Source organism: Fringilla coelebs (assembly GCF_963513975.1).
Source record: "Fringilla coelebs genome assembly, chromosome: 10".
Classification (NCBI taxonomy): domain Eukaryota; kingdom Metazoa; phylum Chordata; class Aves; order Passeriformes; family Fringillidae; genus Fringilla; species Fringilla coelebs.
In genome coordinates, this window is record NC_140036.1 from 2,910,205 (window position 1) to 2,922,956 (window position 12,752).

Genomic DNA, 12,752 nt, shown 5'->3' on the forward strand with positions numbered 1-12,752 from the left:
AAACAGAAACATTCTGGGCCATTTCCATTCCCAGGTTGCACAGTTAAAATCAGGGCATCAGAAAATGTAAAAAATTGTGGTAACCAGCTTGATTCATCCTCTGCAGTGAGTGTAGACTTCAAAACTCTTGGTGAGGTCAAGTGGGGAGTCAGGCAGTCTGACACAATTTTCATCTACAGCCAAACTGGAACCAGAAGCTGCAAACTTTGTAGATGTGTGAGCCCTAGGTCAGAGTCTTGTTCCAACCTGAGAGTTCAACCCCAGGCCTTGCTGCTCTCCAGTCTCTGAACCCAAGGAAAGCAGGAGAAGGGTACATGGACAATTTCCAGGTGTTGCTCTGGCAGCCTCTGGGCTGGCTGGGGTAACTGGGTGGGTTACTGGTGGCTGGGCTGGGGAGTCCCTGAGCCAAAAGTTAGAGATCTTAAACCACTTCTAAGCCTCAGGGTATTTCAAGCTCCTTAAGCCACTTTAAGGCTTTAGATGGGTTTAAAATGCTTAAAACACTGTAGGGCCTTAGATGAGTTTAAGCTGTTTAAGCTGATTTAGAGCTTTGGAATGACTTAAGTTTTGTGTCTTTAAGGAGGTTTTGAGGTCCTTTGAGCTCTTAATTGCAGAGGGCTTTTTGGACATTGTGAGTGAGGATGTGGCACGTGCCTGCTCCTGTGCCCTGTGCTCAGGGAGCCTTTCTGTCCCTGCACAGCCAGGTTTCCCTGGCTACACTCTCACCCTCCTCTCTGGAGGAAAGAAAAGCATGCCAGGAGTCAGACACACATCCGTGTGTAGGGATGGAGGGCTGCCCCAGGTGTGTGTCCCTGGGGAGGGTGGCAGGTGAGTGTGTGGGATCTGCTCCACTGAATGTGTGAAATGCTGAGGAGTCCCAGCCAGGAGAGGAGCAGCCCTGCCCCGGGGGACATCCTCATGTCCCTGTAATTACTGTGCTGGCAGCTGCTGAATTTCCACCTGAGTGCCGGTGTTGCTGCTCCTCACGGGATGGAGCTGTGCCTGCCAGCTTAGCAGTGCCAGGGCTGGCTGGTTTTTAGAATTATCTGTGGGTAATACAGATAATCAGCATTTCCTTCCTTCTGTGCTTTTCCCTCATGCCCTAATGCTCTGTGAGATAAATGTTGCCACCCTAATGCCCAGGTCTGTGGGGCCAGTGACACTTTTACCTGTGACTTTGGCATGGCTCTCTGCCTTGTCTGCTTTCCCAGGTGTGTTTAAGGTCCTTGGTGGGCTGTATCCAGACAGGATGTCTTTAAATGTCCTTGAAGGACTTACATTTACTTAATCTTTTTTAAAATCACAGCCTTGGGCTGTGGGGCTTCCTGTGGCACAGCTTAATTATGCACCACAGGTAAAAGGTCCTGCTTTTGTCCCCAGCTTCTTGCCTGGTGGTTTCACTGAGCGCCCAGCAGCCTGGATTAGAAATAACCTTTGTGTGAGCCTTCAGCTCATGGCCACCCTCCATCCACCTGTCTCTGGTGCAGCTTCAAGGTCTGTTTAGCTTGTGCTGGCCTAGAAACTCTTCCCACATTTGATTCCTGCTGCTCTTTGTGCCTTGCCTGCTTCTCCTCTCTCTTTCTGAGTCATTCCTGATATTTGGGCTTCTGACCCTGATGGAGAGGGCTGATGTTTTCCTAAGTGGGTCTGCAAAGACCTTCCTGAGGAGCAGCTCATTTAGTCAGCCACTTGTGTTTGACATTGTTTTACAGTTGAATTTCTGTTGCCATTTTGTCACCCTGTCACTCAGCGTTGTACCTACTTGTTTAGAAAGAGTGAAAATACATTTCACTTATACCAGAAAGTAAATGTGTTAGATACAGAATTTTCAACAAATGTCCTCTGGAAAATTCTTTGACAGGTTAAAATGTACAGCTTTGCTGACTGTACATGTTACCAGCCACTGCAGTGAGCAGCTATAAAATGTGACACACACAGAACATGTTGCAGTTACCTAAAGGCTTGAGAAGGGCTTTGCTCCTGGTTTTTCCTTATGCCAAACCTTAGGGATCTTAGTTCCCCAAACTGGCAGGCTCCCTGACAGACAGGCCATGGGAGAGTGATGGGGGCACTGCCAGGGTCGAGGTGATTTAGGTGTGTGGCATTCACATTCTGATAAAATCCCTTTGCCCAGGGTTTTTCTCCTGGGAAGCTGAGAAGCCTCAGAGAAAAGGAAAACAATTCTCATCTCATTTGCTTCTCCTGTGTTGTGCTCATGTGGAATGTGTTTGGAGATTGTTCACCCACAGGTGATTGTTCCATTGCATTCTGCTGGGAGTTGTTTTCACTCTTTGGCCAGTCAGGGCCAAGCTGTGTCAGGGCTCTGGAGAGAGTCAGGAGTTTTCATTATTATCTTTTTAGCATTCTGTAAATGTCCTTGCTGTATTCTTTAGTATAGTTTCATTTAGTATTCTTTAATATACTACAGTGTTATAAAGTAATAAATTCACCTTCTGAGAAGATGGAGTCAGATTCACCCTTCCCTGCAAATACAATATAGGCATCCTCCTCAGCTGCAGGTGACTGTCCCCTCTCCTTCAGAAGGACTTTCCTGAGTTATTTCAGCCAAAAGCAAAACGGTTGAAAGCAATTTTCAGGTTGTTTTCATTTGTGTTTTAATCATCAGCTCCCCCATTTTGGGGGAGAACTGGGAGGTTCTTGCATCGCTCTGGGGTTTGAAGGATCCCATTTGATGGCACCCAGGGGATGTGCACCCCTGGCAGGTTTTCTCAGGCCAGATTCTTCACACACAGGTTCACTCAGCACCAAGCCCAGCTCTGTCCCCTGCACTCCCCTGCCCCTGCAGATTTCACAGCCTCTCCTTGCCTGCTGCAGTAGGGACCCTCCTCCTCCTCCCATCTGTTTAAATCACTTCTGAGAGGGAATCAGGACTCAGATGATATCAATAAAAGGGAATAATGTAATTAATGCCAGTCATAATGGTTTTGTGGAAAATAGTTCTTACCAAATAAATGTGATGACAAATGTTGAATGTTTGGTAAATGGAGGCAGCTGTACTAGATGTCACATGAGGAGTTTAACTACAGGCACTGATTAAAAAAGCAGCACTGTGGAATATCAGTGTAGCACACTTAGCTGCATTAAGATCTTTGTTGACTGACATTTTAGATTTGTTAAGGAGAATCACTGTCAAATTAAAATATTTTGAATGGAGATCTGCAGTGCTTGGTAAATGCCTGAGAGTCCTCCAGTACCCTTAAATCAGTCTCAAAGATCTCTGCTGAAAAACACGCAGGCAAAGGGCAACAAATGCCAAGGGCATGGCTTGGCAGGGGCAGGGAGTGTGGGCTGTGAATGGAGCAGGGACACGAGCCCTGCCCACGAGGGGACACGGGCACAGAGGGCTCCTGGGGTGGGCAGAGGAGCAGCAGGAAGCACTGAGGTGTTTGCTGTGCCTGCCTGCAGAGCTGGCTCGCTGCTTCTGGCACCCTGCAGGCAGGCAGCAGCAAGCCCAGCCTAGCAGAGGCAGCCCAAATTCCTGCCTGGCAGTGAGGGGAGGCAGGAAGCCCAGGGGCTGGGTGAGCTCATCGTGCTGAGAGAGCTGCTGGAGGTGAGCCCTTCCCTGGGGAGATGCTCTGAGCAGCCAGTCCAGACTCAGGGCTGCTGCTGCTCTGATGACTGAAGCTCTGTGAGATAAATTTGATCTCCGTTGCTCATCATTAGACAGCGAAACTAAAAGTTTTGAGAGGAAGCAAGAGCAGGCTGCCAGGAGAGCTGTGTGCCCTGGTGGCTAAGGCGGCCAGTGGCATCCTGGCCTGGATCCAGGAGTGCTGTGGCCAGCAGGAGCAGGGAGGTCATTGTGCCCCTGCCCTGGGCACTGCTGAGGGCACACCTGCAGTGCTGTGCCCAGCTCTGGCCCCTCAGTTTGGGAAGGACATTGGGACACTGAGCACATCCAGAGGGGAAAACAAAGCTGGAGAGGGGCTGGGAACACAAACCCTGAGAGGAGCCCCTGAGGGAGCTGGGGGAGCTCAGCCTGGAGAAAAGGAGACTCAGGGCTGCCCTCATCACTCTCACAGCCCCTGAAAGGTGCCTGTGCTCAGCTGGGGCTGGGCTCTTTCTGCAGGAACTGACAGAACCAGAGCACACAGCCTCCAGCTGTGCCAAGGGAAATACAGGCTGGATATCAGGAAAAAGTTTTTCACTGAAAGAGTGATAAAGTTTGGAATGGCTGCCTGGGGAGGTGGTGGAGTCACTGTCTTAACAAAGCCTGGATGTGGCACTGGGTGCCAGGGCTGAGTTGAGCTGTTGGGGCTGGGTTGGACTCCATGGTCTTGAAGGTCTCTTCCAAGCTGGTCATTCTGTGATTCTGTGACAATTTCAAAACTATCCCATGGGAGTTCAAGGCAGTTCAAGGCAGAGGCCAGCTTTAGCTTCTGCTCATATTCAGAGAAAATAAGTATTTGTGTGAATGTAGCACAACTTTGGGGCATGTGTGTAAGTAATTTTTTTTTCACTCCTCAGCTGCACCTTGCACGAGAGAGGCAGAGGAGAAGCTCTGGAAGCAAAGTGACTACTGAAGGAGCTGGAGCTGTGGGAGGGCTTTGCCTCTGGGGTCAGGACTGCTGCAGAGCTTAAATGTTTGGTGTGCTGGAGCAGTTCAGCTTCAGTCTGTTACACGCAGGTTCAGGGGGCAGGCAATGAGCACAGGCTTCATGGCAACCATTTTAGCTCACCAGGAAGGGCTGGGTTCAGGTGCTCTTTGTGGAACATGACTGTTTTAGGGTCACAGAGCTGAAAAATAAATTCCATTCTATTGGTACCTTCTCCCTGATCTTCCCTTCTCCCGGTTCTTTTGATGCTCCTGGGTTTATTTTTTGGCTCTGCATGATCCAGTGTACTTTGCAGTGTCAAGAGAAAGCTATTCAAATTTTATTCAAATAGAAACAAGTAGCTCAAAGATAAATATTTCCTGAAGGCATCTTCATCCCTCCTTCTGTAAATTGCTGAGATCTTTTATCTCTGTTGATATTGCCTGGAGGTCCTGTCCAAACAAGACCAGGACATACAAGGTAATTATGTCAAGGTGTCCAGCCTGAGACAGACAGGACTGAGGAGCTGCAGTGCCAACAAGCCATGGCATGGGCCTTGGCATGCCAGGTCTGTGTGCCCACACATAATGGGCTTAATTTGGGGCAGCTCTGTGCCCCAGCCCTGGCTGTGCCTCCTCCTTGGCAGCCTCTGTGTAGACACTGCTCAGAGGAGCCATCCATCAATCCTCCCGTCCATCTGTGCCACGGGAGGAGCTGCCCTGATGCCTCAGGATTTCAGCTTTCATATTTTCAGATCCTGTGCTGCATCAGTGCATCACTCCAGACTCCATACAGAGTGTCAGTCACTGCCTTCACAGTTTGGTCAGACAAAACAATCCCTCTGGGCCTGGGACCCAAGGACACCCCACAGCCTGAGGCAATAAAATTATAAACACAAGTGAATTGGGGGGAGCAAACTGGGGGTGAATGACTTCATTAGTGAAGCTGTAATTGCAGAGTTAACCCCTGATATGTGAATGGACCAAAGTTATAATTGTCTGAAAAACTGGTGCCCATTGTCCAGCTTGGGTGTAGCCCCTGGGAGGCTGTGACTGCCCAAGGTGAACCTGTTTGAATGCCTTTAATAAATACCCACTTTATTCTCTAAATCTTGTCTGGCCTCTGCTCTAGGGAGCCACTCCAAGGCATCAGCTCCAGTGCCTTCCCCTTGCAGCAGGGAGGGCTGGAGCAGGAGCCTGGGGCTGGGGCACACAAAGGCCAGGGCAGGAATAGAGCTGCCCTCGATTTTCAGATTCAAGCATCTGGGCTAGTGCTGCCTTTGGGTCGCAAATGCTGCTGTCTACAAAGTTAGATGTTTTTATAAACAAAGAAAAAAGTTGATTTCTGATTGTTTTCCCCACTGCCAGCTGCAGGAGCAGCTGTAGGGTGGCTGGTTTGCATTCTCTAACTTTTCCCTGCTCTACACTTGTTTGGACCTCTTCAAGAGCATGTACCGAGTTGTCCTTGACATTACACAGCCAGTGCACATAAATGTTGTTTCATATGGAAATTAGCAGTTGTTTTCCAAACCTTGCTTTAATTGCAAAGATCAAAGTGTGGTGAGCTGAGCCCTTTGAGCTGAGGAGGTGCTTGGCAGGGCTGAGCATCCCCTTCCTTCCAGCTCCCTCAGCAGAGCTGGTTCATGGTGCCACCTCAAACACATTTTGCCAAAACCCTTTAACTTGCTGGTGTGTTTTATCCTTCCTGGGGTAAGAGAGTCCTATGGGAATAAATCACACAGGAATCCATTTTCTTCACGGTGGGAAAAAGGCTGTTCTTTATTCACACAATTCCTTTTTATACAGCGTTACAGACCTCGTGTGGGACTCCAATTGGTCACTAATTTTTTTGCCAATTACTTTATTGGTCAGTAACCAGTTGTTATCCTGTATTGATTGGTCACTCAAACTCTCAGAAAAGTTGTTTGTAAGAGATGGTTTTCATTTTTCTATCTAAAGGTGTAAAACCAGTTCATACAGGTGCTGGTTGTTTTTCACCCAGGAATAGATTGTTATATCAATGAACTGCTCACACCAGGATTGCTTAACATGGCAACTTGCAAGATGCTGGCTTTGGCAAGGCCAGCCACTGATTCCAGGAGAGCAGGCCTGATTTTATGAAGCCTTTCTCGATGACTTTTCTCCCTTTCTGGAGCAGAGTCCTGCCCCTCTTTGCCCGTGGCAGCTTGTCCCTGGGGAGGATGGGGCAGCTCTCCTTGCTGCAGTGCCCTGTGCCACCCTGGGTGCTCCTGTGCCATGGAAATGCCAGTCCTGGCTCTGAGCTCCCCACCTGGCAGAGGGGCTCTGGGGCTGGGTATTTCTGTATCAGCCCAGGAGCTGCCCTGGACACAGTGGGAAAGAACAGTGAGAGGCACAGCCTGAGCTGGGGCAGAGAGGAGCAGAGCCCTGAGCCCTGCCCAGCACCCAGGTGTGCCCTGCCCACGTCAGCCTGAGCACATGAAGGTGTATGGAGTGCTGCTGGATTACATTAATTGAGATAATGAACAGATTAAATATTTTTTTGCTCTTTATTTCATGCTTTATTCCATATAGATCATCCTCCCCAGAAACTTGGTGTTTGTTGTCAGTTAAACAAATCCTGGCCTGTTGTTCAGGTGTATTTATTTACTCCTTTGCAGTGTCTTGCCTGCCTGTTTGGCCAGGCTGGTGACCCCACAGTTGTGACTTTCTGTATTTTGCAAATCATACCTGCTGTTGAATAGAGAAAATGTAATGCATTAATGTTAATGCATTAATGGATGGATTAAAATACCAGCTGAGGGTTCCCTCCCCAGCCCTGTGGATTTCAGTGACTGTGAGCAGAACCATGTGGCTCTGTGAGCTGAGTGTGTCAGCCCTCAGTGCTGTGAATGCTGGGTCAGGCTTGGTCTCTTTTCTTCTCATCACATTACCAAGATGTGACAGTGTGGCACTGTGTGGCATTAATGCCCTCACATCACCAGTGGTGATGATCATCAGTTTGTGTGATCATCTCAGGGCTAGAGGGAGTCCCTTGGTCTCTCTCTGGACATGGCCACAGTGTGTGCCAGCCTGCACATCACACTCAGAGCACTGATCCAGCCTGCCAGGTTTAAACACATGAGAAGGTATTTTGTCTGAGAAAGAGCCATGTTCTCTCTGTGCTGGGCACAGTTTGGGTGTTGAAAATCCTGCTGGATGTCACTCTTCTGAAGGTTTAGCAGCTTCTGCCATCCCTCCCTGCAGGGGTGTGTAACTCAGCAGGGCGTTCAGCAGCTGCTGTCACCCCTGTGTGCCCAGCTCTGAGAGGGAGATCTGAGAGTTTAATCAGCTCCCCTCCATAGGGCTGGCCAGGAGCTGGGCTCCAGCAACCCCCTCACCCTGTTGCTGCTCTCCCTCCCTGTGGTGCTGTTCCCAGGGGTCCCAGGATGAGGGAAGAGATGAGAATCTTGACTCCATGTTTCAGAAGGTTGATTTATTATTTTATGATATATATTATATTAAAAGAAAATGATACACTAAAACTATACTAAAAGAATAGAAGAAGGGATTTCACCAGAAGGCTAGCAAGGAATAGACAGGGATGGAATGATAATAAAATCTTGTGACTGACCAGAGAGTCCCAGACAGCTGGACTGTCATTGACCATTAATTAAAAACAGCCACACAAGACCAATCCCAGCTCCACCTGTTGCATTCCAGAGCAGCAGATAATCATTGTTTACATTTTGTTTCTGAGGCCTCTCAGCTTCTCAGGAGAAAAGATCCTAACAAAAGGAGTTTTCATAAAATATCTGTGACACCTCCCTGCAGCAGGAGGAGCTGGGCTCAGCTTGTGATGTGCACAGGCACCAGTCAGTCCCTGCAGTCCCAGAGCAAAGGGATTGCCCAAAGCAGCAGCAGAGCCCTTTGTGAGAGTGGCTACACCACCTTCACCCACAGCCCAGCTGCCCTTCTGGAGCTGAAATCTGATAGCCAAGTCTGGAAAAATACACTTTTACATCCATTCTCTTCCCTACTCCAGTTGTCACTGTTTTATGTCAAAAAGCTTAGACTTCAAAATTACTGAGGGTGTACTCAATCCCCTCCTCCAGGTCATGGATAAATATACTGAGAGAACCATAGAGTATCCTGAGTTGGAAGGGACACACAAGGATCATCAAAGTCCAACTCCTGGCCCTGCACAGACACCCCAAGAATTCCCCCCTGTGTCTGACAGCGTTGTCCAAACATTCCCAGAGCTCTGGCAGCCTTGGGCTGTGATCCTGGGGAGCCTGTTGAGTGCCCCACCACCCTCTGGGGAAAGAACCTTTTCCTGATTTCCAGCCTAACCCTGCCCTGCCACAGCTCCAGGCCGCTCCTGTGGCTCCTGTCACTGGGCACCAGAGAGCAGAGAGGGGAGCACTCAACCCTGCCATCACCATCATCAAAACTCCCTCACATCCAGGCTTCCCCCACTGCCTCTCCTTCCATGCCTGTTCCTTCTTGAAGGATTTATGGCCACCCCTGCAGCACTCCAATTGTGAGAACCATCCCACCACGTTGCTGTGCTGGCAGCTGTATCCCAGTTTTCCTTCCACACCATAGCCCTGGGCTCCTCCTGTTTGTTTCCCATCCTGTGTGCATTAGTGGATGCACTTCACTTGGGCTGATCCCACCACCTTTTGGGGAAGGAGAGGCTTTAATTTCTACATGACCATTCTGTTGTTTTTAATTCATCAATAACCCTTTTGGTTTTGCTGCCACATGGATCCATCCCCTGTTTTCACAGAGATACAGCATCAGTGCATCCCACCTAGCTGTGCCTGCACACTGGCTGTGCAGATAAGTGGGAACCTCTCACCCTCTCCTTGCCCATCATGCTGTTATTTCTGTCAGAATGGAAACACTGCATTAAGCTCTTTCTGGTTCAGTGCAGGGCCATTTGCTATCCAAAGGCAGACTGCATTTCAATTTGCTTTCAAATGCCTCGTTAACCCTCTTCTGATTTACTCAGCTGAGGATTTGCTGAGCTCTTTTCCAACGTGCATCTCTCCTTTGTGAGAGGCAGCAGCAGTGACCCAGGGCAGGGGGGAGCTCTGGGTGACTGAGCAGCCAGGGGGTGTGGGTGGCCATGCCCTGTGTGCTCTGGTGTCACTGCTGGGAGACCTACCAGGGACAGTGGCTTTCCTACAGCTTCTCTCCTTCTCCTGTGTGCCTCCCATCCTGTCTTCCTGTTGTCTTCTCAGAATTCATCATTGCACCATTTTTCTGGAGAAAAACAGGCCTTCACTGCCACTCCAAATGGCCAAGTCCTTTTTGGCAGAACTCCAGTATGCACTCCATCTTCTTGGGGAAAGCTTTGGTGTCCGGGCAGTCCCAGGCACACTCAGGCCCTGGGAACTCTGTGAGTGTGCTCTGGAGTTGTTGAAATCCAAGAGAGACTCTGTCCTAATAAACCAGTGGCATCAGGCACTCCTGCTGTGGTGACCAGCAGGAAACAGAGACAGCACCACAGCTGAGGTGGGAATGGTCAGCAGGGCTCCAGGCATCACTGAGCTCAGAGCCCCTTGCAGCTTCCAGACACATGGCTTTGGCTTTGGTTTTTGAATTGTTGGGGATCCTGTTTTTCCTAGAGGGGAGTCTCTATGAGGTGTGTAGTAAATAACTGTTGTTCCTTAGTATAAATGCTTAAAACTCTCCTTATTTTAAGCAGCTTAAGTGCTATGTTAACCACCTTACAGGCTTCAGGCTCTTCCTAGTCCAGAGCAGCTCTGAGACTTCTGAATGTTTTTTCACAGAATGACCAGGTTGAAAGAGACCTTCAAGACTGAGTCCAACCCAGCCCCAACCCCTCCACTAAACCCTGGCACCCAGTGCCACATCCAGGCTTTGTTAAGCACACCCAGGGATGGGGACTCCACCACCTCCCTGGGCAGCCCTTCCAGAACTTTTTTGCTGTCTCTAAATATTGATGCTCAAGGTTTTATTTCAAAGCTTTCTAAAGCAGAGCTGCACTGGCAGCACCAGAGCATCCTCCACAAACAAGGCACCACTGAGCCTTTGTCATGGTTTGATGCTGGCACAATGCCAGTGCCCTCATGAAAATATATACTCCCTAGTGGCTGCTGGGGTGTGACCAGAAATAGAGCAAAGCAGGCTCCAGCTTAGGAATAAATGAAAGAACTTTATTAACTTACAATATGAAAAAAAAGAACACATAGAACTCAGAATGAAAACCTTCCAAAATCATTCCTCCTCCTCCCCCCAATTTCCACCACCACACGAAATAGAACCTTAGATTCTCAATGCAGTTACCACCCCTCAGATAATCAACTCTCAGTTCATCACCACCCCTCAGATAATCAACTCTCAGTTCATCAAGGAGAGAGGAGTCCCTCTTGTACCGTGGGCTTCCCCAGGAAACACAGTTGAAACCTCTTTCAATGATGGGAAACAGCTTTTTTTGCTGGCTGAGACAAAGCCAGCAGGATGAAATACCAGAATTTATGTTTTTATGGTGGTAAATATGGTGTGTGCCAGTGATTCTGAATAAATGCTGTTGATAATATCAGTTCAGTCCTTAAGAATAGTATTAATTTGATACAAAAAATGAGTTTGGGCTAAAACTAGGGATTTTTTTTTCCTGCCACACCTTCTAATTATTTAAGCATCTTATAAAATTTCCTTGAGGCTTAATTTTTTTAAAATAATTCTTGTGTACTTAGGTGACTCTGATAAGTGGATCATGATGATTCTCTATTACTGTAAGGATCAGCAGCAGCTGAAGATAACAGACTTTGGGGCACAAGATGCAATGGGTCATTATCAGTTCTACATAAATCTTATTTTTAAAAGAAAATGAAACTTCTGTGTATGCAGGTTCATACTCAGCCACAAAACTCCAACCAGTAATTCTGAAAGGAGAAAAAATGCAAGTGAGGGCAAAGCAGCTGCCAGCCCTGCAGCAGCTCCTCATTGCTCACGGGGCACAGAGGGAGCAGGGCTGTGCCAGGGCTGTGCCACGACAGCAGGACATGTGCCAGGGCTGTGCCAGGGCTGTGCCAGGACAGCAGGACATGTGCCAGGCTGGCAGTGGGTGCTGCTGGCACAAGAGACTGACAGTGTGCCTCTGTGCCCACAGCTCATCAGCGATGGCAGCGTGGTGTACGCCGAGGCGCTCTGGGACCACGTCACCATGGATGACCAGGAGCTGGGATTCAAGGCTGGAGATGTCATCGAAGTAATGGATGCCACCAACAAGGAGTGGTGGTGGGGCAGGATTCTGGACAGTGAAGGCTGGTTTCCAGCCAGCTTTGTTCGGGTAAGACCTTCATCTTTCTTTGTGTCCTCTCCGTGTTCGTTCTTCTCCAGGTTTAATGTTCTGTGGTGATTCCAGAGGACTTTAACTGCTAGGGATGCTTCAGCATGTCTTGCTAATATTCCTCTACAAGTACAGGGTGCCCTCCTGGCTGAGCAGCCACCAGTGTGGAGAACTCCCTCTGTGTGAGTAAATCAGGGCAAAAGGTTCAGCTCCAGAGCTGAGCTGAGCTGTGCCAGCTGGGGAGCTGCCCTGCTTGCTGGTTTGCAGCCTGGCCCCTGCTTACCCATCTGTACATTGGCTGATGTGTGCCCAAGCACGTGGCATCCACTTCCAGGAGCAAGCAGAGGTCTCCTGGAGAAATCCCTGATGCAGATGCCTGGATTCTTCACTCCAGTGTCCACTTGGACCATAGAGATGGGCATGGCACCAAAGGCACCTTGTGCAGCTGGTGCTGGTGCCAGTGCAGTGCCGTGGCCAAAGCATGAACCCACCTGACTCGCAGGCACCTCCTCAGCCTGCCAGGCTGCTGGCACTAAAAAATGGAGGAGAAAAACACAAGAAGTGTCTGGGCGGTGATCTGGGGCAATGTGAGACACTCAGAGCTCGTGGGCCAAGGCTGTCCCCTGGTGCCAGCTTCAAAGCCCACACAGAAGAGCTGTGCAGACCAGCCCAGACAGTGCCAACTGCACCCTGCAGAGCTTTCTGAAACACATCTGAACTCTCAGGGCAAGCAGGAGTGTGGGAGGTGGGAACTGCCGTGCTCGCTGTCCCGCTGGGAGGAGAAAGGCTTTTTTCCTTTCCCCGTGGGTGCCTGACAGCTTTCACCACCTCGGGGCAGGCTCCTCAGCGCTGCCAAGGCAGGGAGGTGCCTAAGGGCAGAGATTCTCAGCCCTTTAGCTCTTTATCCAGGTCACTTCA

General features: G+C 49.3%; 1 protein-coding gene across 2 annotated transcripts in view; it reads left to right on the forward strand.

Annotated features, from left to right (window-relative positions):
• The window catches only part of ARHGEF4 (Rho guanine nucleotide exchange factor 4), a 117,606-nt gene that overhangs the window by 90,988 nt on the left and 13,866 nt on the right, over window positions 1-12,752 (forward strand). For both annotated transcript variants that reach the window (XM_084212488.1, XM_084212487.1), the window contains exon 3: window positions 11,655-11,834. In XM_084212488.1, coding sequence (XP_084068614.1) covers window positions 11,709-11,834 — 126 coding nt within the window. In that variant the 5' untranslated portion in view covers window positions 11,655-11,708. The remainder of the gene's footprint in view (window positions 1-11,654; window positions 11,835-12,752) is intronic.